The sequence below is a fragment of the Martes martes genome (genome assembly GCF_963455335.1).
Source record: "Martes martes genome assembly, chromosome: 1".
Taxonomy (NCBI): Eukaryota; Metazoa; Chordata; class Mammalia; order Carnivora; family Mustelidae; genus Martes; species Martes martes.
Genome location: NC_137888.1, coordinates 190,822,574 through 190,848,403, shown reverse-complemented (window position 1 = coordinate 190,848,403; position 25,830 = coordinate 190,822,574). Strand labels below are relative to the sequence as shown.

The 25,830-nt window shown below is 51.0% G+C and overlaps 1 protein-coding gene across 2 annotated transcripts in view; it reads left to right on the top strand.

Annotated features, from left to right (window-relative positions):
• Positions 1 to 25,566, top strand: part of FLNB (filamin B) — a 144,556-nt gene extending 118,990 nt beyond the window's left edge. For both annotated transcript variants that reach the window (XM_080814698.1, XM_080814697.1), the window contains 14 exons: positions 1,908 to 2,036; positions 2,905 to 3,078; positions 3,947 to 4,105; positions 4,401 to 4,604; positions 5,616 to 5,768; positions 5,874 to 5,996; positions 8,911 to 9,177; positions 9,763 to 9,900; positions 11,649 to 11,764; positions 14,916 to 15,048; positions 17,051 to 17,227; positions 21,536 to 21,754; positions 22,706 to 22,909; positions 23,832 to 25,566. In XM_080814698.1, the coding sequence (XP_080670824.1) occupies positions 1,908 to 2,036; positions 2,905 to 3,078; positions 3,947 to 4,105; positions 4,401 to 4,604; positions 5,616 to 5,768; positions 5,874 to 5,996; positions 8,911 to 9,177; positions 9,763 to 9,900; positions 11,649 to 11,764; positions 14,916 to 15,048; positions 17,051 to 17,227; positions 21,536 to 21,754; positions 22,706 to 22,909; positions 23,832 to 24,019 (2,384 nt within the window). In that variant the 3' untranslated portion in view covers positions 24,020 to 25,566. The remainder of the gene's footprint in view (positions 1 to 1,907; positions 2,037 to 2,904; positions 3,079 to 3,946; positions 4,106 to 4,400; positions 4,605 to 5,615; positions 5,769 to 5,873; positions 5,997 to 8,910; positions 9,178 to 9,762; positions 9,901 to 11,648; positions 11,765 to 14,915; positions 15,049 to 17,050; positions 17,228 to 21,535; positions 21,755 to 22,705; positions 22,910 to 23,831) is intronic.
• Positions 25,567 to 25,830: the final 264 nt, after the last annotated feature.

Below are 25,830 nucleotides of genomic sequence, written 5' to 3'. Positions count from 1 at the left end.
AGCAGTGAATAGCCTTTGTATCCATCATTTCACACTCCCAAAGGTATAGCTGTGAGGTTTAGTTCCCAAGGCAGGTATTGTGGCCACAGGTAGAGACAACTGTCATTTTTTAAAATTAATTATTTTTATTAACATATAATGTATTATTTGCCCCAGGGGTGCAGGTCTGTGAATCATCAGGCTTACACATTTCACAGCACTCACCATAGCACATACCCTCCCCAATGTCCATAACCCAACCACCATCTCCACACCCCTCACCCCCCAGCAACCTTCAGCTTGTTCTGTGAGATTGAGAGTGAGACAACTGTCATTTTGATAGATCTTGACAAATTGCCTTGCAGTGGGGCTCCCCTCATCCACACACCCACCAGCAAGGTAGATGAGCACCTGCTTTCTACCAGGTTTTGGATCTTTGCCAAACCATTCAGAAAAACAGTATCTCTGTGTTTCTTTGTATGTCTCTTGCAAATGAGACTGAGCAACTTTCCATATGTCTAAGTACTGTTTGTATTTCTTTTTCTGTGAACTGAGCACTTGTTTCCTTGGCCAGGTTTTTCTCTTGGGTGATTGGGTTTTGTCACATCACTTTCTGAGAGCAAATTAAATATTGGAGAGATTAGTCCTTTGTGATAGAAATCACAAATATTTCTCCAGTTTGATGTTTGCTGTAGTTCATACATATATGTGTGCATAATATTTATTTAAAGCAAAAATACGTTATCTGCTTGTATCTAAATATTCTAAAGATGCAGATACAGAGAAAGTAAAAAATGTCTTTCTCTTTCCCTTTAGTACCACTGCTGAGGTGTGAGTCTTTTCAGATGTTTCTCTCTGTACCTACAAAACATGCATATAATTTTGCTGGGTTTTTTTCTTCAAAGAAATGAGATAATGGTATTAATATTATATAGCAGCTTGTCTTTTTAACCTGACACATTATGAATAATCTCTCAAGTTAATACACACAGCTCTCCCTCTTTTTTTTTTTTTTTTTTTTTTTTGAGAGAGTGCATGTGCCTATATGTGGGCAAGCAAAGGTGGGGAGGGGCAGAAGGAGAGGGAGGGAGAGAATCTCAAGCAGGCTCCACGCTCAGCATAGAGCCAGACACAGGGCTGAATCTCAGGGCATCTCCCAGCCCTGAAATTATGCCCTGAGCGGAAATAAAGAATCAGACACTTTGAGCCACCCAGGCTCCCCTTCACTCATTATTTTTAACAACCTGCCAGTAGACCCATGTTTACTTAACTGGCCCCCTGTTGTTGGCCACCAGAGTCTTTTCCTAACTTGGTCCTGAACACTGTGGAAGTGGAAGTCCTTGCACAGGGCTGGGTCCGAGGTGTGGGATAGATTACTAGGGCCCTCATAAGGCCTTATATTTTGAAAGGTGCAGCAAATGGCCTTCCCAAAAGACTTCTCCAGTTGTCTTCCATCCAGTAGTGAGTCATGGTCAGCTGTTTCCTCCCTTATTGGTCAACCTTTGAGATTGTTTTTCTTGTGCACTACAAGTAGACCCTTTGGGTATCCCAGCGTGGTCAGCTCTCCTGGAGTCTCCTTTGGATTTCTGCCCCTGTGTGGGAGACCCCGCTCTTGCCTGCTGTTAGGGGAATGTTAAGACACTGGGTGTCCTTGGGGCGCCTGGGTGGCTCAGTGGATTAAAGCCTCTGCCTTCGGCTCAGGTCATGATCTCAGGATCCTGGGATCGAGCCCTGCATCGGGCTCTCTGCTCAGCAGGGAGCCTGCTTTCCTTCCTCTCTCTCTGCCTGCCTCTCTGCCTACTTGTCATCTCTGTCTGTCAAATAAATAAATAAAATCTTCAAAAAAAAAAAAAAAGACACCGGATGTCCAAGGGATGCATACTCCCCTCAATGAGTCCCCCTCGATCTTGTGTTCTTTGCCAACCCAGAAAGCCCGCTCCAGTTCTATGTGAACTACCCGAACAGTGGGAGCGTTTCTGCATACGGTCCAGGCCTGGTGTACGGAGTGGCCAACAAAACTGCCACCTTCACCATCGTCACCGAGGATGCAGGAGAAGGTACCGTGTGGTCTCTGTGGGTTTTGTACTTCTGGCCATCTGTTTGGAGAGTCAAGTAGACATAGTTCTGCGGTGGCTTTAAAAAACTGCTGAATGGTAGCATTTGTCTTGTCTTTTCTCCTCCATCTCTTCTGTAGAGCTGCTCTGTCTTCAGCCAAGGCAGAACTTTTGAGGTCTTTTGTGTTCTGATGGAAATCAGTTTGATGCTGTGAGATGTTTCATGGGACTTGCCTGAAATTTAAGCATATTTTTTGGTAGATGATGTTCTTCTTGCTTTTGTTCTTTTTTTGCACGTGTGCATGTATCCAGAAGACTGCCTGAGTTGCTGCCCATTCCAGATAAAGCTCCATGCCTATGCCCCTTGTCACCGTGGAGACTTCTCAGTTCGTGGTCCTTTTTTGAAGATTTTCTTTTTAAGTAATCACACCCAACACAGGGCTCAAAATCACAACCCCAGGATCAAGAGTCACATGCTCTGCTGACTGAACCCAGTCAGGTGCCCCTAAATGTGTGGTCCTTACTGGATTTTCAGGATGGCACCCGGTGCCCCACCAGCAGGAGCAGCCTGTGTGTGGCTCCCCTATATGTGTGACTGGTGTACTGGACACCTTTCACGTCCCATGTATCCCGAAGAATAGAGAGATCTTGAAGGTCATTTGTAGTGAAGAATTCAGCTGGTAGAGTGTCTTTCCAGTGGGCGGATTTGGCTTGTCATTTGCTTTGCTCTGACATGCCCCTTGGCGGCCCATGTGGTGTGCATCAGCCTCTTATTCCCAGCATTGGGACCACCCTGGATGAGTTGTGATCTCTGTTTAAACAAGGGAACACACTCTCTCTAAGGGCTCGCCCTCCTTCCTCCCATCTGCAGGTGGCCTAGATTTGGCTATTGAGGGACCCTCCAAAGCTGAAATTAGCTGCATTGACAACAAAGATGGGACATGCACAGTGACCTATCTGCCCACCCTGCCAGGGGACTACAGCATTCTGGTCAAGTACAATGACAAGCACATCCCTGGCAGCCCCTTCACAGCCAAGATTACAGGTAGGGTCACCTGGCTGGTTTGGGGGATTGGGGGTGGGAGAGGCTGCCTATGGGGAGGTGTGGCTGCCTGGACAGCCTCTCTCCCCATTAGACCCGTGGCAGCAGTCTAGGCATCTAAGTGTAAGTTTTACTTCCAGAGTCCTTGGGGAGGAATTGGGGTGCAAAGTCAACTTTGGGCTGGCCCAGTTCCTCCAGTAGCTGGTAATCCAAGGGAAAGCCCACAGTAACCTTCAGACGGCCCTTGTTTGGTGCTAGTCGGGACACAGCATGCCAGTAGCAGGCCCTCAGGTAGAGGCATTCACATACTCCATGATTCACGTAAATACGTGAACTCCAAGATACCCTTCAGCATCACTACTGGGTAGATTTCCTTTCCATTTTATGGATGGAAAAACTGACACTGGGTGAGATAGTGACTTAGCCAAATTCATATGTGGGTGTTCGGGGACTCAGACCCAGGTTATCTGATTCAAAGCCCACACTCCCAGTGTCTGTTGTGCTGGCTGTGTTCATATCATGCTGTCAGGAGGTTATAAAGGAGATAGGAAAGGCGAGGTTCTTGACCCTGAGGTGTTCAGACCTGTCCGTGGGTAGTCAGCAGTCCCATGTGGAGCATGAGGAACGCAGGTGACATGTGCCTCCTGCTGGCAAAGACGCCTTTAAAAAGTGGCCCATGAAGCCTCGAGTCTCCTGCCAGTTCCCAGACACCATCAGCCAGCACTCGTTGTTGGTTAAGTCCGCTCATCGTTCCAGGCGGGCTTTTTCACTGAACTCTGAGTAACTCATTCTCTGTGTTCCTGCGTAAACGGTATGTGGCTGGGGAGACCACACGTAACCTGAGCTGCACGGTGGGGGGGCTGTTTCCCAGACGACAGCAGACGCTGCTCTCAGGTGAAGCTGGGCTCTGCCGCGGACTTCCTGCTCGACATCAGCGAGACGGACCTGAGCACCCTGACGGCCAGCATTAAGGCACCATCCGGCCGCGACGAGCCCTGTCTCCTCAAGAGGCTGCCCAACAACCACATTGGTGAGCCCAGGCTGCCTTCCTGGCCAGGGCTGGGGCAGGGGATGGGGGGGATGGGCCTTCCCCCAGTCCTGTCCTGGGGACCCGGTAGCACACGAGAGCATGAAGCTGGGTCCCACATGCTAAGAGTCCAAGTGCATTTCTGCACTGAGCTGTGGACCATCCTCTTGGACACTCTGGACTGCTAGAAAGTCAGGAAGGAAGTCCATTTCCGTTCCTGCAAGTGTGTCTCCCTCCTGCTTCCTCTCTTTCATCCTGTCTCCTGACCTTACCAACCCCAGTTTATGCTCCGGTGCAGGCATCTCCTTCATCCCACGGGAGGTGGGCGAGCACCTGGTCAGCATCAAGAAGAACGGCAACCATGTGGCCAACAGCCCCGTGTCCATCATGGTGGTCCAATCCGAGATCGGTGATGCACGCAGAGCCAAAGTCTATGGCCGTGGCCTGTCGGAGGGCCGGACTTTCGAGATGTCTGAATTCATTGTGGACACAAGGGACGCAGGTGTGTGGAGACGCTCCTGGGGAAAGGCTTGCGGGAACGGTCTTCTTTTTGCTCGGGCTGCTTGTCTTTTCATCCTACCACCTCCCCTTTTCTCTCTGAGCATCCTTCAAGCTGTAGGTCTTGTACCTGCATCAGCACTTAGGGCCCACGACCCCCAGTGAACTGGGTATTATCTGTATTTCTAGATGAAGAAACTGAGGCTTTACAGGAGTGAACAGCCTGTCTGCTCCTGGCATTTGAATCCAGAGCCAAAACAAGTCACAGATGTGTCATGATGGGTACTCCCACCCTCACCGGCCGCTTTCCAGGACCTCCTGGGCTCATCCCAAGCAGAGGAGGTTGGCCAGCTGGCCAAGATCGTGTCAGCTGAGCTGTGCTCTCATGGAAATGTGGAATCTCTTCCTGTTTCCTCTTTAAAATGGCTTGAATTGGATCGGGCCTCTTCATACTATGCCATGTGGCCATATATATCTTCATCGTCTGCCTTTTTGCGTCCTGGCCATATTGGTGGCTTTTGGACAAAGTGACAGTCCCAGGGGAGAGAGCTAGAGAATTTCTGGTCCTGGTGGGCCGATGCTCCCTCTTGATTCTTCAGAGGGAGAATTGTTAAACCCTTGGGTCTGCTCCCTTAGTGGTTCCCGGGCTAGACGGAGACACCTGGGCGCAGTTTGAACATTCACATTCTCAGACCTGGAGCTGGTGATTAACACATGCCCTTCTTGAAGGCGTGTGGTCAGAGTGTCTTCCCCCGCGGGTTCTGTAGGACAGGGGCTCTGTGGGATGTTAATACTTATCCTTGACAGGAGCTCTGGTCAAAGCCACACTCAGAGGTTTTTTGCTATGGGATTTCACTTGCTCCCCTGCCTGAGGCTCTCTGATTGGGGCTGCCTGCCATGTCTATCTTTCCACCATCTGGAAATAACAGCTTGAATTTCCGTTCCTTCCGCATGCGTCGAGCTCCCCCTCCCCAGTGAGTTTTGGTGCCATCAGCCCCGGGCTACCGTGTTGCAGGTTATGGTGGCATATCCCTGGCAGTGGAAGGTCCCAGCAAAGTGGACATCCAGACAGAGGACCTGGAAGATGGCACTTGCAAGGTCTCCTACTTCCCCACTGTGCCCGGCGTTTACATTGTCTCCACCAAGTTCGCTGATGAGCACGTACCCGGTGCGTCTGGCCCCCTCTGCCCTCCCTGTGTGGTGCTTGGGTTTTCTGTCAGTGCCTTGCCTCAGCCTCCGGGGCTGCTCACCAGGGCCTTCTTGGTTCTTGCAGGGAGCCCCTTCACCGTGAAGATCAGCGGGGAGGGGAGAGTCAAGGAGAGCATCACTCGGACCAGTCGGGCCCCGTCTGTGGCCACTGTCGGGAGCATCTGTGACCTGAACCTGAAAATCCCAGGTGAGCATGAGGAATTTGGGGGTCTGGGCGGGGAGCACCCCTGGGAGCCATGTCTGGGCATGGCCTAGGATGTACTAAGTGCTCTGTGGGTGACTATTTGTAAGTAAGTCAGCAGTGTATTTATTTGTATTTTTCATGCTGTTTTCACAGAGTCCCATCCAAGGAAAAAATCCTGTTTACCTGTTCCCTTTTTCTTCTTCCAAGTGAAAATTTTTTTATTGTGTTGCATGGCAGGGAGACAGATAGGCTTTTAGATTTGAATTTACTATCCATTGAATAGAGTCATGTCAGTGAAAGAATTGACCCTGTCTATGCCAATAGTTGGAAGTATTTCAGACGTGTCAGCCCAATGGCATCCTTCTAATATTCGATGCATTTCTTCATCGCTACAGTGAGAATGGAGACGGGGTGCGTGGGCCACATCCAGCCTTTTCGTCGTGAATGGTGTAAATGGACACTTCGATCTGTCTGAATATGGCCCAGGTTCCTTCTGTAAAGAGCCGTCCCTGGGGTGCCTGGGTGGCTCAGTTGGTTAAGCGTCTGCCTTTGTCTCAGGTCATGATCCCAGAATCCTGGGATCAAGTCCCACATCAGGCTCCCTCCTCCGCGGGAGTCTTTTGCACCCGCTCCCTCTGCCCCTTTGCCTGCTTGTGCACACTCTCTCCCTCTCTTTCCCTCAAATAAATAAAAAGTAAAGAGCCATCACAGTGAGTGCAGGTGTAAGGGTCCTGTGCCCACAAGCGGGCACAGGCTGTGTTGTGGCACAGATCCGTGGGGACAGAAAATGGAAACAGTCTTCGGATCGCGCTCAGGTTGTGATTTGGAGAAGGGGCTGCTTCTCCTCCAACGCTCTTCCCCTCTTTCCCAACATGCCCCACTTCTGCCTACTCTGCCTCCCCCATGGTCCTCAGTGGCTTCTTCCTATGAGGCTGCATTGCTGGCCACGTGAGAATGCGGGGAAAGCCTCCTTACCGAAGCGTCCATATAATCACTTATTAAAAATAGCTGATGCATTGTGATCGTGAAAAGTTCAGGTGTTCCAAACCCGGGAAAGGAAGTGTCATCGCATCTCCGATCAGCCAGGAGGGTTGTGGCTCACATGTGAGGCACAGAGAGACCCCAATTGCCTCCAGCTTCCTGGACATGTGGGGTCACTTTCCAATCGCACCTGTGCATTTCTCACACACTGAATTGTGGTCATCTTTTGATACTCCCACATCGTTTTTTTTTTTAAAGAATTTTATCCACTTATTTATTAGAGAGCGAGCAAGCAGGGGGAAGGAGCGGAGGGAGAGAGAGAAGCAGACTCCACACTGAGCGTGGAGACCAACACAGGGCTTGAACTCAGCACCCTGAGATCATGACCTGAGCCCAAATCAAGAGGTGGAGGCTTGACCAAGTGAGCCAGGCTGACGCCCCTCCACATCATATTTTTAGTGACTACGTAAGATTCCTTTCCATATCCTGATGCACCGTCCTTCCTTGTGTAGTCTCAGCGCACGCACACTCGTTTCCATCCCTGGATTCCGACAGCCGGGGCTCTGTAACGTTCTCTGCTGTGTGCTCAGTTCGTTAGCACGTCAGACGGTTGCCCCCGGGGTGGGATGGCGCAGCTGCTGTGGTTTGAATGCTCCCCGACCCCTGGCAGACAGACGGCCCTCGTGATAAAGGATCCGTGCCCGTCTCTCCATTTCCCCACCAGCCCTGGGCAGTGTTTCCTTCTCACTTTGACCAATCCAATGGAAAAATACGGTGTCTGGTTTTCAGTTCCATTTCTCAGGTCCCTAGTGACATGGACTGTGTTTTTGTCTGCTTTACATTCCTCATTTTGCAAGTTCTCTGTTTCCTGAGGAACTAGCAGGTCAGTTACTTTTTCCCTGAGGTCTCCCTGGCTCTTGGCTCCTCTTTGCTCTGATCAGGTCCTTCTCGGTGCCAGCTGACTCTGGGTGAGACTCGAGTCTCTGTCCTCAGTTAGAATGGAAGACAGCTCATCAGTTTCCAGATGTCCTCTGGACCCAGACCATTGGGGCAACCCTCTCCTCAACCGCCCTTCCCTTCTCTGTCCTCAGGGCTCAAAGTCATGGCTGCTCAGCCCAGGTCGTTGTAGGGCTGGCGAGCGCAGCTTCATGTGGCTCTAGGTGATGGCATTATGTGGTCACCCAGCATGCGGTGTGCCTGTCTCTACCACGTCAGTGTGAGCACGGTCACTGGCACGGCATGAGCGCCGCGGGTGTGGCAGACGCGGTCTGCGTCCCGGTGTCGGTGACCGGAGGCGTCACTCTTCTGAAAGCATGGCCTCTGGTATTTGACTCGCTCGAAGCTTGGCTCACGCACGGTTTCCCTTTGTGGTTGTGACCAACGTGGGTTCACTTTTCTCTAAATGCATTTGTCTTGTTGCCTCAAAGAAATGCCAAGGCTTCTTGAAGGTACGGGGTGACAGTTCTTGCATTTTCTCCCCTTACCTACCTATGGAAAAGAGCCCCAGTAAGCATGATGGGTGGGCACGTGTCACCTTTGGCTTAGGAACATCTGATCTGTTATAATGGTTTCTGTTTACCTGCTGTCACTTATCAGCTCCAGGCCCTGGTTTGAAACTGCTGTGTGGAATTAATGCCAGCTAGGAAGTCTATAAAAGTACTCGGTGGGGCAGACAGTGTCACTATCCCTACAACAGTCTCTGCACTGGGTGGCTGGAGGGGCCCTGCCATCTCCATGGTGGCCACGGCAACCCAGGGTTTGAGGGAGACAGGAGGGTAGGCATCCCGCCTGAATGGGAGGAAAGCCTGAGCACCCCACATCCCACCCTGGGCTGCCCCCGCCTTGCCCTCTGCTGCTTGCCCTGCATGGCCTGCTCTGCCTTGGTCCCTCACCCTAACCCTGCTCTCTTCCTCCCCAAACTTCCGCCCCCTTTCAGAAATCGACAGCAGTGACATGTCGGCCCACGTCACCAGCCCCTCTGGCCGCATCACTGAGGCAGAGATCCTGTCGGTGGGGAAGAACTCGCACTGTGTCCGGTTTGTGCCCCAGGAGATGGGCGTTCACACAGTCAGCGTCAAGTACCGCGGCCAGCACGTGACCGGCAGCCCCTTCCAGTTCACTGTGGGGCCGCTGGGTGAGGGGGGCGCCCACAAGGTCCGCGCGGGAGGCCCTGGCCTGGAGAGAGGAGAAGCAGGGGTCCCAGGTGAGCTTGCGGGCAGGCTCATGACTTGAGAACAGGAGGAGCCTGGCGGTGTGAGCACCCCACGTTCTTCACGTGTATGGGATTCTGATGATGGTATTGAGGGGCATTCTTTAAAACAAGGCTTCTGTGGCTACACATGATTGGGAATTGCTCACTTACCCGAAGCTAAACAAGCTTACTGAGAGATCCCTGAGAGCCTGTAACTGTGTGTGTGAGCATCTAAGAGGGATGCAGGCTAAGGAAGCTCTTTGCAGACCGTCCTGCAGCGCTGACATTTGGTGGAACACACTGAAATTCTGCAAAACCCATTGTGATGGTGGTTGCTGATGGGAAGATCTGTAGGGACAAAACTGAGCATTCTCATCTTTTTCTGCCTCGGTCGGGTGTGTTCAGAGATGCCTGATTTCCCACAAAGTTCATGTTCTCGTGGGTGATGCTCCAAAAACATCGGTGATGCCCTTCCTTGGGGCTCTGCCTGGGCTTAAAGGAGACAAAAGGGAGCAGATATAACCCAGCATCGTGGGTGTGAGCTAGAAGAGAGCGTGTCCCAGGCTTGGTCGCTAACCAGGTGTTTCTTTGCTTTAGCTGAATTCAGCATCTGGACCCGGGAAGCAGGTGCTGGTGGCCTGTCCATTGCTGTTGAAGGCCCCAGTAAGGCCGAGATTACGTTCGATGACCATAAAAATGGATCGTGTGGTGTGTCTTACATTGCCCAGGAGCCTGGTATGTAATCACGAGCCAGCTGAGGATGTAGTCCTTGTTGGGGGATGCCTAGGCCGTAGGGAATGGAAGCCTGGCCAGCTAGCTCGAGTCAAAGTGGAGTTTATCTGTATGGGTGGGTGGGAGCGCCTTCTAGAAATCCATGGCAGGGAATCAGTCGGGCCTCGGGGCAGGAAGTGTGGTTCTCTGGTACCTCTCTGCTGGCCTCTCCTTCGTGCTTTCATTCAGCCCTGCCCTTCCTCCTGCTGACCAGCCTCTCTTCCCATCCTGAGGCTCTGTGGCCTCAGTGCTCTGAGCTCCCTTGAGCAGCAGCTCTTGACCTTTTGTGAGCCGTGGACTCCCTTGGGCATCTCATAAAGCCTACAGGGACTGTTCTTAGGATAATGTTTTAAACATATAAAATAAAATGCATTGGGTTATAAAAGAAATCAGTTACATTAAAATGGAGTTATCAAAATCTTCAGGGGAATGTGTAACATAGTAACATATGCACATTCTTCCTGAATACATTAAGTCATAGGATTTGGCGATGGTCTGCTAAGGACCTTAATTTCAAAGTAGAGATGAGAGTAAATAATATGTTAAGGTATATATAAAACTTGTGCTCGCTTCGGCAGCACATATACTAAGGTATATATAAAACTGTAAAGTGACATGAAAATATCTTTGATCTTTGTTGGTGACAGAGTCACACTTCTGATGTGTGCTTTGAGTGTTTCTTGTTGATGTTTCTTTTCTTTTTTTTAAGATTTTATTTATTTATTTGACAGAGAGATCACAAGTAGGCAGAGAGGCAGGCAGAGAGAGAGAGGGGGAAGCAGGCTCCCTGCTGAGCAGAGAGCCCAATGCAGGGCTCCATCCCAGGACTCTGAGATCATGACCTGAGCCGAAGGCGGAGACTTAACCCAGGCAGAGCCACCCAGGCCCACCTCTTGTTGACCTTTCTAACAGAAAGAAAGGAAATGCTAGATTTCAGCCTGAAGTTAGTGAAAGTAAAGATGTAATTTTTTTTTCCCTTTCAAGTTTCCTGGGTCTCCCGAGTTCTATACGCAGGACCTTAGGGAGGCCCTTGGGACCCAAGTTAAGAATCTCGGCCCTTGGGATGCCTGGGTGGCTCAGTCGGTTAAGCGGCTGCCTTCGGCTCTGGTCATGGTCCCAGCGTCCTGGGATCGAGTCCCATATCGGGATCCTTGCTCCTCAGGGAGCCTGCTTCCCCACACCCCTCTCTGCCTGCCTGTGCTCTCTCTATCTCTCCGACAAATAGATAAAAACTTTAAAATAAAAAAAATTTTTTAAATTAAAAAAAAAAAAGAATCTCGGCCCTTGGGGTACCTGGATGTCTCAGTCAGTTCAGTGCCTGCCTTTGGCTCAAGTCATGATTCTGGGGTCCTGGGATCAGGCTCCCTGCTCTGCGAAGAGTTTCCTTCTCGCTCTACCCCTCCCCCTACTCATCACTCATGCACGTGCTTACACACACACACTCTCTCTCAAATAAATAAATAAAATCTTAAAAAAAAAAAAAAGAAGAAGAGGAAGAAGAAGAAGAATATCGGCCCTTTCCCAACTAAAGGAATCCTATTGGCTCAACCTCAGCTAGGTGACCTGCCCTCAACCAACCAACCAACCAGCCCTGACCGTCAGGGAGGCAGAGGCTCTTGGAAGGCATTTCAGCCCTAGGAAGGAAGCCAGAGGCCACTCTGGAACCGCCTTCCCAGATTCTCTGAAATGATGGGACTTTCCTGTCCCCACAGGTAACTACGAAGTGTCTATCAAGTTCAACGATGAGCACATCCCTGAAAGTCCTTACCTGGTGCCAGTCATCGCACCCTCGGACGACGCCCGCCGCCTCACTGTTATGAGCCTTCAGGTGAGACGCAAGGAAACATCCGTCTCATTGGCCACAGGCTGACCAGTGAAACCCTGGACTCTTGAGGCCGCTTCAATCCTCCCTTCAGTGCCAAGGGCCCCATTCCAGTGGGACCAGAGATGCTGCCAACTGTAGAGGACCCTCCTTCCCATGGCAGAGTGAAACCCCCACCACCACCACGGTTAGGACAGGAGACACTTGGGGCAAGCGGAAACAGAGCCACAGTCAACAAAACACCTCAACATTTGGGAGCAAGTTCATCTCTTAAATATTTATTCAAGAGAAACAAAGGAGGCCTATCAATAATCGGTTAAGGGATAAGGAGGGCTTTCCAACAGAACGAACACCAGGCCAACAGTCTGGGGATGTTCTGCCAGCTACTGCAGGCTTCCTCTCCCTCCAAAAAGTCAATTGCAGTTGATTTTATTATGCTTTATTTATAAGGGTGCAAGGCACCACCTAAGGACTTTATCGGTATTAAATCCTTGCAAGAGCCTGGGGAGTAGGTTTCTCCTGACCCCGTTTTAAAGATGGAGAAACTGAGGTATAGAGAGGTTACGGCTACCAGAAACCAGCTAGCATGAGGCAGAGGGATGGTCTCTACGGCTCCAGAACCCGTGGTCTTAACTGTGGCCCCGTGAATCCCTGCCCTGGCACGTGTCAAGTGGTTACGTATTCCAACCTGTGGGGGGTGCCAGAAAGTGCAACTTTCGCCCTGTCTCCAACAGGCTTTCAAATTCAAGGTTGCTTTAGAGCCTGCAGCCAGACTAAGAACCAGTAGGGATGCCTTTGGGTCGTTGCTCAGGACACTGAAAAGCAATTAGGTGTCAGAAATCAGGAGTAGCAGTTCGGTTGCAGAATCACACCAGAGTCCCCAAGTCTGATTTCTGATCAGTGGGATTTCTCAGTAGCCTTCAGCTGCCGCACCCCCACCCCCATTTTTGAAAATCCTGTATCTGAGGGTGGTCATCTCATCGACCGTAATTCCACACACTTGGTTTACATGTGAGATTCTAACCTTACCCTGAGGAGAACTAGTGCTGCTGGTTGTTCCGAAACATCAGGGAACCCAGACTGAACCCAAAGCAGACTCACCTCGGCGGATTGAAGAGGCCTCGCCCAAGAGTCCTCAGGGTGCGAACGGGTCGCTGTGGCATAGATGTTTTTCTTGTGTTTCATTTAAAGGCTTCTTAACAGAAGTTTCTTCTGTGGCCGACTTAACTAAAACCTGTGGAGGGAGATAAACCCAGCGTTTGTTGAGGGCAGAGAGCTGCCTTCATGCATCTCGAAGATTTCTCTCAGATCTTCTGAGGCGTTTATCTCCCTCTTGAGGATTTAGCGGCAAGCGGATTCAGGTAATGTAAATGGTTCTGTCCCCAAAAAACCTGGTTTGGAGAAAGCCTCTCCAGGAGACTTTTCTGTAGACTCCTCTCATCACCGTTAGGTCGTAAATATTTGAACAAGTGTGCCGTGGGCTGTGTGTGTCTCTTTGTCCCATTCCGCACCCCTCCCCCCCCCACCCTGGGTCACTTGGTGCTGAGTGATATGTAAATTATTTATCGGAGATTTGCCGGCAGCCTGCATGCCAACATCTGGTGCTGATTAGGAAAAGAGAGGCATGTATTGTTTTGTCTTGCTTTTAAGATTTTTTAGAAAATTGAAGTCGGCTGGCATTTCGTAGAGGAGGGGATGGTGGGACGGGGGCGATCTGGCGATCAAAGATTCCTGAATTTCGTGTGCAGTCCTCTCTCCCCAGCCTGTGACCTCCAGTGCAGCACAGTGCAATAGAATGTTCTACAACAACGGAAACATCTCACATCTCCTCTGTGCAGTGTGGTAGCCACTGGCCACACGTGGCTGTTGAGCCCTTGAAATGTTGCTAGTGTAACTGAGGAATCAGATCTTCAATTTAATTTACTTCAATTGATTTAAATTTTAAAAAATACATTCTTCTGTGGCTCGTGGCTACCAGGTAGGCAGTGTGCAGCTTTACTGCCTTATTGCTGAGACGTGGTCCTGGGACAAGCAGCCTCAGCATTGCCTGGGAGTTTACTAGAATCCTAGAATTCCAGGCTCCCCGCCCTCCACCACCCCCAGCCCCCAGGCTCTGACCTGCTGGATCAGAATCTGCATTTTAACAAGACCCCCATGTGCTTCGATGGCACACATTGCGGTATCATCTAAGGAATGGCTGTCTGATCGACTTTACCACAAAACTGCTAACGAATTAAATCTTGTGGTTCAGGCAGGACTGGCCAATTTTAAACTATCTTAAGCATCTAAACCTCTAATCCCCTTCTCCTCGGAGAGGCTATAGTTTCCAGGGTAGAGTGTGGAGGGTAAGACTAAACCAGTGAAGAGTAAAAGCTAGATTTCTTTCTGCTGGGGTGGGGGGTGGTGGGGGCGGGGGGAGACTGGGAGTTAAGTGCAGACAGTTTCTGAGTTCATATACATACTTAACGATAAACTGACCTTTGGGAGCCTTTCTGTGTATGGACCAGCCCCTGCGTTGAGTGCTTGGAATGCATCACTTCCTTTCATCCTCATACGGCAGCTCTTTGGCATAGATTCGGTTATTGTGCCCATTCTACAGATGAGGAGACTGAGACTCAAAGGTGGAACAACTTACTTACATAACTAGGAAATGGTATTCACCCCAGGTCCTGCTGGTGTATAGTCCTCTATGAGTTTATTAAAAGTTGTTTCCATTCCTACCCTTGAAATAAAAAATAGCAATGATATAAAACTCTTCATGTTGATGAGTATAGGGTTCTGTCAGTTGCCAGGCTCCTCTTAAAAGAGGGTCCTTTCTGACCTGGAAGGCACTGGGTTTTCTGGCTGTCTGGTCTTGTTTGAGATACGGAAATTACAGTTCTGTTGGCGAGGATGTCTGAGTCTCCAAATCCGGTAACCCTCTCTCCCAGCCCAAACCAAGGTGCTAGACGACGCTGACATGGGTCTCTGCTGTCTTATATTTAAACCTAGAAGTGTGGAAGAAGGCACCTGCTCTTCTCTTGTCAGATGTTGTATGGTTAAATATCCTGGGCCTTTTTGCATGAGAACTGTCCCCTGGAGTCCCAGGTCGGGTCAGTGTGTGCCACCAAACAGGAACACCGAGGGCCATAACCTCTTTAATGTATTAAATTCCCAGGAATCGGGATTAAAAGTTAACCAGCCAGCCTCCTTTGCTATAAGGTTGAATGGGGCAAAAGGCAAGATCGATGCGAAGGTGCACAGCCCCTCAGGAGCCGTGGAGGAGTGCCACGTGTCTGAGCTGGAGCCAGGTGAGCGGGGCGGGCGGGCAGACCCCAGCATCTGTGCCTCTCTGAGGCACGTTTCTGCAGGCGTGCACCCCCACGGAGGGCTCACCGGCCGCACCGAGACCAGCCAGCCTGCAGGTCCCTTCTGCTGCTGTTGCCAGGCACTGTTTACAAATGAGGGCATAAACATTTGCCAGGGACAGGAAGACACTTTTGGATACAGCTCTTTTCTTTTTTAGCAAACTGTTTTATTTTCTATTGTTTTTCAGATTCTGTTCCCATTCTATTCATTGTGGGGTTTTTCTTCTTCTTCTTTTTTTTTTTTTTAAGATTTTATTTATTTATTTGACAGACAAGAGATCACAAGTAGGCAGAGAGGCAGGCAGAGAGAGAGGAGGAAGCAGGCTCCCCGCTGAGCAGAGAACCCGATGTGGGGCTCAATCCCAGGACCCTGGGATCATGACCTGAGCTGAAGCCAGAGGCTTTAATCCGCTGAGCCACCCAGGTGCCCCTGTGGTTTTTTCCTTCTAGTTTAACAAAATCTTAACAGATTTTTATTATGTTGTTGACCTATGACACAAGTAAGTACTCTCTGACCTCACTTTACTCTGAGGGAAAAGTTAATTAATGTTCATCCGTAAATTTCAAAGAATCTGGGACTCCAGTATGCTTATGAGTGTAAGATTTTCCTGCCTGCTCCCTTGACGTATGGAATTCTCTGACGTCTATCAACTTCAATGAGCCATTTTGCCAGTGAACATTTGTTAAGTGTGAGAGACTTGGCAGGATGGTAGGAGGAAGACATGATGCTTGCCCTCAAACAGGAGCTCAGAGTGGAATGGGGACCTGGCTGGAAGCCTGCAGTCCCTGCGGAGGACCCCAGGTGGTCAACAATACCACAGGGGACCCGAGAACGAAATGATGAGGGAGCAGGAGAGAAAAGTAGTTTCTGCCTTGGTGAGCCTGGAGGGCTTCTCAGAGGAAGTGACATGGAATGTGGGCCCCGATACGTGAGGAATTGTCGGGCTTTTGCTATGTGTCCTACGATGTGTACAGTAAGGGTAGACATCTGGAGAGGTTGGAGGAGAACAGTTAGTCTGCATCCCAGGTGGGAGGGTTTCAAGGAAAAAGAGGTGATGGATGGATAGTCTTGGTGGCTGGTCATTGGACAGATTGCCGCCTGCTGTGACCTAAACACTGGAAAACCTGGCCATTCCCCGGGGGAGGCAGTTGCTAGCTTAGAGCTTAATTCAGGAGCATTAATGCTAATTGGAACCATTTCTTTTCCCTTCAAGAGAAACTTTGTGAGAAGTGAGCTTTTCTTTTCTTTTTTTTTTTTTTAAGATTTTTTATTTATTTGACAGAGATCACAAGTAGGCAGAGAGGCAGGCAGAGAGAGAGGAAGGGAAGCAGGCTCCCTGCTAAGCAGAGAGCCTGATGCGGGGCTCAATCCCAGGACCCTGGGATCATGACCTGAGCCGAAGGCAGAGGCTTTAACTCACTGAGCCACCCAGGCGCCCCGTGAGCTTTTCATAAACAAAGTGTTCTCCCGGGGTGCCTGAGTGCCTCAGTCGGTTAAGCATTTAAGCATTCGACTTTGGCTCAGGTCATGATCCCAGGGTCCTGGGATCAAGCCCCGCATGGGGGTCCCTGCTCTGTGGGGAGCCTGCTTCTCCATCTCCTTCTGCCCTGCCCCCCACTCATTTTCTCTTTCTCTCTCTCTGAAATAAATAAAAACTTCTTTGAAAAAAAGAAAGTGTTCTCCCAAGGCAGATGCCATGTTCTCAGAGGATGAAACCTAGAATTTGAGACTTGGATGCATTTCCCAAAGGGTTGACGAGAGACACATAAACAGGCCCATCTGGTTTTGAAATACAACATATCGGGTACCAGGCTTCCGGGAGAGGTGTGGTCTTATTAATGATTTAAAATTCACCATCTCGGGCTGGACTCCGTCCTTTTTCCTCGCCTGGCTTGGTCGTATGGACATACTCAGCCTGACCCTGTACTCTGCTCACTCTCCTAGACAAGTACGCTGTGCGCTTCATCCCCCATGAGAACGGCATCCACACGATCGACGTCAAGTTCAACGGGAGCCACGTGGTTGGAAGCCCCTTCAAAGTGCGGGTCGGGGAGCCTGGACAAGCGGGGAACCCCGCCTTGGTGTCCGCCTATGGCGCCGGGCTTGAGGGGGGCACCACAGGTAACCCACAGCCTCCGCCTCTGATCGTTAGCTGAGCCCGATCCAGGGGCTCAGCCAGCAGGAGCTCTTCAGGCTTCGGGAAGCCTTCCCTGACCTCTTTCCACCCTCCACACTCCCCCCACGCTGGGGAAGCTGCAACGCTCAACACTTTGGAGCTCTTGATCTCCGGAGTTGTTTTGGGACATGTGTTTTGACCCTCGGTCAATCCAAAAGCAAGGGCTTGATGACTGTGTTATCACACCTCATTACTGTTTGCTCCACTTCGCCTGTCTTCCTTGGCCAAGTGCCTTGACTTCGGGGCCAGGACACCGATGGTGAGAGAAGACAGGGTCCTGTCTTTGCTTCTGAGGGTTTCTTCACTTGCAAAGGATTCAGTGTGTGTCACAGGCCTCCTGGGAGGTCTCATGCCCTTCTGCATTCTCATTCCTTCTGCAGTCCTGGGCTCACAGAAACAACCTTGAATTGGCAGTAGGACCTGTCGCGGTCTGCCTCCCCGTTTTAGTTTTTGGTCCTTGGGGAGGAGGAGAAAAGACGGTGGCAAAGAATTCTAGAGTTTTCTGGGCTTGTTACAGTCTGGTTTTAGTCTTTGCCGTGGATGGGGCACATGTGGTTGCAAAGGAGGCAGCGGGGATATATGTAAAGGATGCTGGCTCCGTCTCCTTGCTTCTCCCTCCTTCCGTCTAGACCTGGGAGGGAACACCACCTGTGGTTCAGGGGAGGACCTTCTGTCTGCCTATTTCTGTCACCCTCACACATGGTCACTTAGCTAGTTGGTTTGTTTAAAGGTGGACATACAGTTTGGCTTTTATTTTCCAGAAATAATCTTGGTGCACGTGCTGTTATACAGTGTTTTTCACTTGGCATCTTCGAGAACTTTCTGTGTCAAGACACAGATCTCTGCCCCTTGTTATGGCTGCGGTTCATGTTCATCCCGTGAGCCTCCAGGCGGGCCTTGGGTTGGGGGCAGGGGGCGTGTTCACTGTACGGAGAGGGCCAGCTTGGGGAGCTTGTCCACTCAGGCTTCTCTGCAGGGCCTGTCCGCAGACATGGACGCACTGGGCACGGTTTGCACTGGGGGTTACCTTGGGCCTTGGGAAGGCAGCCCAGTCCTGACTCAAGGCCCTTGTGTATACACGTTCTGCTCCAGTCTCCTGCTGATGTGGTGACTTGGACAAAGGAGACCCGCCTTGCCTGGGCAAGGAAATGAATGGCTGCAGCTCCTGAGGATCCAGCCCTAGGGAGCCTGTGGCCCAGGTGGCCCAAGGGGCCCTGTCCGGGTGCAGGAGTCACTGACAGACTGGCATGAGGCCCTGGGCTCTGGTCGTAGCAATGGCCCCAACAGAAACACCCGCAGGGGTGGTGTAAATACTTCTGGACTCTCAAGACCATCTAGTCCGGCTCCACACTGAACTGTGGGCCAGCAGCCTGCCCTTAATAAGAGGCATGGGTAACACTTTACCATATGCCATTCCATTTCACAGATGAAGAAAGTGAGGCTTAGAAGAGTTGAGTCTCTCCCTAAGCTTACTTAACTGGGAGTAACAGAACCAAAAATCAGTCTGGGTCCATGACCTCGAAGCCTGTACCCTTAACCCCGGAGTTTTGCTGCCTCTCTAAGTGGCTAGCTTACCCCAAATAATGACTTCATCCCTCACCCACTTCAGGGGGTATCCTAAACCAGGACCCCTCTTGTCCCAGCTGCCTGGAATGGTCCCCATGCAGGAGTGCAGGCATTTGGTCCCTGGCAGGCCACCCGCCTTTAAAGACCACGTGGGGTCCTCCCAGCATCGGAGCCACACACACCTTGGTCTGGGTTGCACAGCAGCCACTGAGGTCTCCTGCAGCTGCCAGCAGCCACCTTCCCTCCTGCTGGGTCACACCTGCTGCGCTCAGGGCCTCTCGTGCTTCCTCTTGGCTGTTTGCATGCCTTCTCGGGAGCTTGGGGTTCAGGCTGTCCTTTGCAAGGGCTGGATGCCACTGAGAGAAGGAGCCAGTCTTAGAGGGAGACTCCCAGCCAGGAGGGAGAGGTACAGAGCATGCCTGTTTCAAACGCTGTGTCAATATTGCTCTTGTCAAGGGGAAGGCGTCTTGTTTTTCTAGCCCTCCCGCTCGAAAGCCTTTTCCCAAATATCCATCCCAAGATAACACAGCTGCAGTGTGCATGGAATGAAAAGGTATCTGTGCTTGGCTGCTGGAGGGCCTGGCACCCTGACCTTCAGAATAAAGCAAACTTCCCTGTGTTTTTATGGGTTCGCTTGCTGTATCTTTTGGCTTGAGCTTTAAATGGGCCATTTTGCAGGTTTTGGAGCAGGGGAATGTGGAGAATTTGGGGTGGGACTGTCTGCTTGCCAGGGAGTTGAGAGGTTGGGTGTGAGACCAGGGGGTTCTCGATGCCCTGGGTTGGAAGAGCAGTCTTCGTGATAAAATGCTCCAAGATCCCCGGTGCACGCCAGGTGGAACAGAAGCGCCTCCGTCCCTCCCCTGCCCCATCGCCCCCTTCACAATAGAGTAGGGCTGTAGTAGACACGCGTTCACCACACAGGAACTCAGCTGTGCACACACGGGGCTGCAGGGGGGAAGACCACCGTGCCCAGGGATATTTGGGGTGTCATGCTCCAGCTGGAGGCAGTAGGCAGAGGGACTCCTATGCATGGTTTTTCTTTTTCCTCACTTCTCTCAGACAAGTGCCTTAGCTCCATGCTGGCCGGGTCTCATGTTTAAATCCCAGTCCTGCCATTCCCCAGCCCTGGGACTTGGCGCCAAGGATTTGACCTCACCCGGCCTCCACTTCCTTCCTGTAAAATGGGTAGAATAAGGGAGCCCACCCGACAGGTTGTTCCACGTAGCTCTTGCCCTGTCATTCCTTACTTCTCTTTTCCCGCCTGCCTCGTGTCTCCTGTCTCTCCAGGCCCTCACAGCCAGGATTCGCAGATCTTCATCTTTCCCGAGAAGGCAGCAACTTGTTAAAATGGGTTGGGCTTCTCGCCACTACAGCCGGGTCTTTTCATCTTCACTTTAAAAATATCTTTCCTTATCGTCGCCTTGCAGCTACTTCCTGGAAATGCCGTCCCGTGTCGTGTGCCACCCCACCCCCACCCCCTTGCCAACACAGCCTCATTCTTGGCTGCAGGGTTTAGAGACAAGGTTGAGATAATCGGGGGGCCCTGGAACTGGAGGAGCCTCAGGAGCTTCCAGAAGCAGCTGGGTTGTGTTTGGGGGTTGCATGATAGCAGCGCCTTTGTTTTATTGATAGCCAGAACAATAATTCTTTCTCTGGCCTAGGAGCTATAATTAAACCCAAATAGTTCCCAGCTGGGGCGGCCTCCAGGGCTCTGGGGAAAAGCGCTGCCCTGCACAAGGCTGCTGTGCCGGGGATGGCCTGTAGAGGGCACTGTCGCGGTCCACCCTCACTGACCACCTCATGCCTCTCAGCATGGGAAATGGGCCTGAAGGAGTGGAGGCTTCTGCAGGGCCCCGGGCTCAGGCAGGAATGCAGCACAGGCATTGATCAGCCCAGCTTTTCTTTGTCACAAGGCAGGATGTCCATGCAAAAGGCCCCCGTGGGCCAGGCAAGAGGCTGGGGAGCCACATGAAATTGTTCATACCCCAGTTCTACCAGTTTCCTAGTTTGTATCACTGCCCGGCAAGTGTCTGAGCCTCCCTGAGCCTCTGTCGTTTGTTGAACAGGAGTCCCTGGGTATGTAACAGGATGCTTACTGTGGGATCTGGAACCCAAGCGGTGGAAGCTTGGGTCAGTTGTCGGGAGCCACTGTTTTGGCCTTACTCTTGTTGCTGGTGCTCATGGCAAAGTGGGGGGCTGGCAGATTCCAACAGCCTCCCCAGACTTTAGTGTGGTGACTGAGGCAGGGAGCCTGTGGGAGGAGAAGAAGATGCTGGGCCTGCTCGGCGTCTCCAAGTCCACTCAGGGGAAAAAGGAAAGGTCAGAGGGGCCCACGCATCCTCCACCCCGCTGGAGGCAGGGCTGAGCCCCCAGCAGCTGAAACAGCATTTCAGGCTGACAGCAAAGACTTCGGCTTGTCCTCAGCCACCACGCCTGCCCAAAGGCAAGAACAGGGTGTCCTGGCGGTTGGGGCTGGTGGGCAAAAGGTCAGCCACACTCTTGCCTCCTGCTAGGAAAGGGAGTTACTGCCCTCAGGAGCTCAGAGCTAGTACCGACGCTGTGCCTCTGTGGGGAAACCTATGTGCCCCCGCCCCCCGCCACTGCTTCACTGCCCCTGGGAAAGCTCCCCAAACCACACCCCCCCATCCCTCCAAACCAATACGACATTCCCTCTTCGTTTCTCCCAGGTATCCAGTCTGAATTTTTCATCAACACCACCCGAGCAGGGCCGGGGACGTTATCTGTCACCATTGAAGGCCCGTCCAAAGTTAAAATGGATTGCCAGGAAACCCCAGAAGGCTACAAAGTCATGTACACGCCCATGGCTCCTGGAAACTACCTGATTGGCGTCAAATATGGCGGACCCAACCACATTGTGGGCAGTCCATTCAAGGCCAAGGTGACAGGTAACAACCAAACGGCTTTGAAGTTACTGTTTTTCCTGTGGAGCGTGTCCTGTCAGATTATCAACAGAGTTACTTGATAATAGAAACTGTGGGTAACTTTAGATATGTTGAATCTACTTTGTATCTTGAATATAAAGAAATGGTAGGACATTGCCAGGAGAGTAAACATCTTCAGAAGCCCGTGAATATGTGCTGACGTCATCGCCTTATAAAATAATGAGTGTTGAGATTGAAAAAGTTTTTTTAACAGAACAGAAAAAAAATTGACATATTTGTTAAGATCAGGACCTGAAAAATCCTCTTGTTTCTAACCTTTTACTTTTAAAATAATCAAAAGGTTTTATTAAATTTATAAAAATGCACCTCCTTCAGAGCACTAGGAAAAATGCCAGTCAATAGCATCTCACAGCCATGGCCCCAGGTAATCATCATAAATATTGTGGTATATCCCTTCCATGTGTCTCTGCTCGGTTCACTGTTGTATGGGTAGTATATATAGCTTCATTGCAGGAAAATTTATTAAAGAGTCAGATAGAAAAATCATCCTTTCACATGCAGAGAGAACCATTTTTGTTATTTTGTTTTATGTTCTCCCCAACATCTGACATTGTTTATACATAAGGGTATTTTATTTCTATGGAAAGAGGTAGATTCTGCAGGGTGCCACAGGGTTATGTGGGAGGGATTTCCAGGCTTTGTCATTTGTCACTGCCCACTGTGTGGGATGGGACCCAGGAGTTTGGAAGACGTTATGGGTGTGAGATGGGGAGATGATAATGTTTAAATCAGATGTTGGGGATACGAGGTGGGGATGTGGTAGCTTTGGGATCCAGCCGTTGAGGTGCATGGACTTTCCTGGAGCTTCTGCCCCGGGGCACTGGCCTCTTCTAGCTGAGAGGGCCTACTGCCTCTGGCCATTCACTCCTACCTCCCCTCCCTTCCATCTTCTAGGCCAGCGTCTGGTCAGCCCTGGCTCAGCCAACGAGACCTCGTCCATTCTGGTGGAGTCTGTGACCAGGTCATCAACAGAGACCTGCTATAGTGCCATCCCCAAGGCATCCTCAGATGCCAGCAAGGTGACCTCCAAGGGGGCAGGGCTCTCAAAGGCCTTTGTGGGCCAGAAGAGCTCCTTCTTGGTGGACTGCAGCAAAGCTGGTAGGTAGCCTGGTCCTGCTTGAGGGTCAGGGTAGAGGCAGGCTGACACCCTCTGCCCACCGGCCCATGCAACCCAGACATTTGCAAGTAACCTTGTTCATGACCCCTTCTCCTGTACTTAATATTTGCTAATGATTTTGCTCTTTTGACTCTTGATTCTTTCAAATGCCCTCAAGGTAGACAGGAAAGGTGACATTATCCCCATTACAGATGGGCAGACTAAATTGGTAACCTGGCTCCTTTCTCTGCCAATAATTGCTTTAATTGCAGTTTGAACTTGAGTATTTATTTTGGTGTCAGTGGTTAGTTGCCTGGGTTCGGGGATCTGGCACATCTGGGCTGGAAACCTGGCTCCAGTACTTCTTCCCCCACCCCCTTCCCTCCTCCCTCCCTCCCTTCCTTGCCTCCTTCCTTCCTGCCCCAAACTTAGCCATGTGATCTTGGGAAAGGTACTAAATCTTTTTCTAAAAGTCAGTTTCTTGTTGTCTAAAATGGGAATCTTTATAAAGTCACCTTCCTTAAGTTTCTGATGAGAATAAATGAGATCAGAGTAACGATCACTTACATAACTCTCACTACAAGCTAAGGGCTTCACATATAACTTCTGTAAACCTCATAGCAAGCCCATAGGGGAGGTGCTAGGATCATGTCCTATTTACAGATGGGCAAGCTAAGGCAGAGAGAGGTAAAGTTCCTCATCCAAGGTCATCCAGCTAGGAGGTGGCAGGCAGGGATTTGAACCCATGCCATTGGGCTCTGAGTCTGCTTGTAATTGCCATGTTGTCCCACCTCTCGAAGTTCCCAGTGTCAGAATCTCAGCAGACAATAGTTGGTATATTTCCTTTGGCTCCCATTTCCCCTCCCCTTCCTCTGCCTTCCATGATGTATCCTGATAGAGTAACCACCTTTCTTTGCATCCTAGGTTCCAACATGCTGCTGATCGGTGTCCATGGGCCAACCACCCCCTGCGAAGAGGTCTCCATGAAGCACGTGGGCAACCAACAATACAACGTCACATATGTTGTCAAGGAGAAGGGAGATTACGTTCTAGCCGTGAAGTGGGGAGAGGAACACATCCCCGGCAGTCCATTCCACGTCACGGTGCCTTAAAACGGTTCTCGTCAAATGCTGGGAGGAGTTCTGGTGGTTGCTTTTGTTGCTTGTTTGTAACTTGTTTTATACAAAGTTTTCCTCCAGCTTGTTTATGGGTCTGAAACCCCACCCCCAAAACATTGCAGTTCTAAAGTGCCTTGAGAAATAAGTCCTAGACTTGACTCTTTAGGAACGCATTGGGGACTGTTAAGAAATACAGACTCATGCAATGGGCTGAGAGGATTTCCATGCTCATTCGGTTCAGATCCAGATCTGACCTCTTGCTGCCACCCATCGCCCCCTGCAGACAGACCAAGGTCACTCGCAAGACTGACATTCCTAAAGAATGAAATTGGCTAGCCCATTTATGCAACGAGACTGGCAGGGAGGGACAGGGCAAAGAGGCCACCTACTTTTAGGCTGTCACTTAGAAAGCAAGATGACTTAAAAAACCAGCTTCATCTCTCCAGCGCCCTATCACATAGAAGGCTCTTGTTTCGACATGACTCATCTCCACACTCCCACCTGCCCCGTGGCCTTTTTACACGTCTCAGAGGGCAGTGGTACGTGGTGGCAGACTGCCCTCAGTGCCTCCTAGTGCCTCTCCCCTCGTTCTGCTGAGTCTTCCCCTGCAGAGTTGTAACATGTGCCCCATCTGGGCAGCCACGTTTTGCTTTTGTCTTTAAAGGCCCTTGGAGTCTCTGGGTCCGAGGAAATTCTGCTGTGGCAAGCAGCTCCCTCCTACCAAAGATCCCTTTTTTTAAACCAACTTGAGGCTTTGTTCTTAACACACACTCCAGCCGTTGTCAGTCTGATGAGCCTTGCCAACACGCTGGAAGGGACCGCAGTTGGGTCACTGTGTCAGCGCCCTCGTCTGCAGAGGCCTGTCATAGGACAGAACATTCCACACCCACCTCCAGTCAACTGTGGGATCACTTCTGGAGAAGAATGATAGATAGGAAAGAATGGAATTCCTGCTGATCTGTGGCCTCAAAATCAGGGCATGGCAGAGGGGGTGAGAAGGACAGCGGCAGCTCCTAGGTGGTCTTCTGTTGTTGGGCAGAAATAGTGAAAGCTATGTAGCTGACGGTGGCCCTGTGTTCATTTGGCCCTGACCATGTCCTCTGAGGTTGTTTGGAAAGCAGCGTGCAGGTGCATAATTCCAGAAATGGGGCGTAAGGCGTTTTGCACCCCTTTCTGCAGACCTGAGCTGGCTTTGGAATAAAGTTAAAGCCTTCGGGGACTCTGCCCGACTTTAGGGCCCAGGGGTGTGGTGTGGCCTGGGCCGGCAGACCTTTTAGATTTGCTGCCCCGTCCTGAGGAAGTGGCTGCCCTGGTCACGAGTGCCTCCATGGGTGGGACGCGGAGTGAGGCAGAGGACCGTCACCGAGACGCAGCAGCTGGGAGCAGGTGTTGGCAATAGCCCACCTCTTAGAAACCGGGGCAGCCCGAAGCCCCATGTGAAAGGGCCACAGGTTTTGTAAACTGGGACGTGGAAGTGAAACTGGAATCCGATGCCGACTGTAAATTGTATCTTATAACTTATTAAATGTTTGCTCCGTCAAGCTCCCTTGGTGTTCTTGGACAGTGTTGTTTCTGAATAAATGGTTCGAGTCTCTGACCAGCGCTCCCTGCCACAGAGGAGCAGCTCGTTCTGACGTGAGCCTGGCCTCTCTTTGCAGGGCGGATGATGGCCCTTCGTGAGCACCGCTGGGAGGGGAGTGTCAGGAGAGGCCCAGCAGCCAGACAGGTGGCCGTGAGGGCCCTGGGGAAGGGGCACTGGCCAGGACACCAACACAGTGTCTGGGACAGAAAGCCTTTTTCCCCGA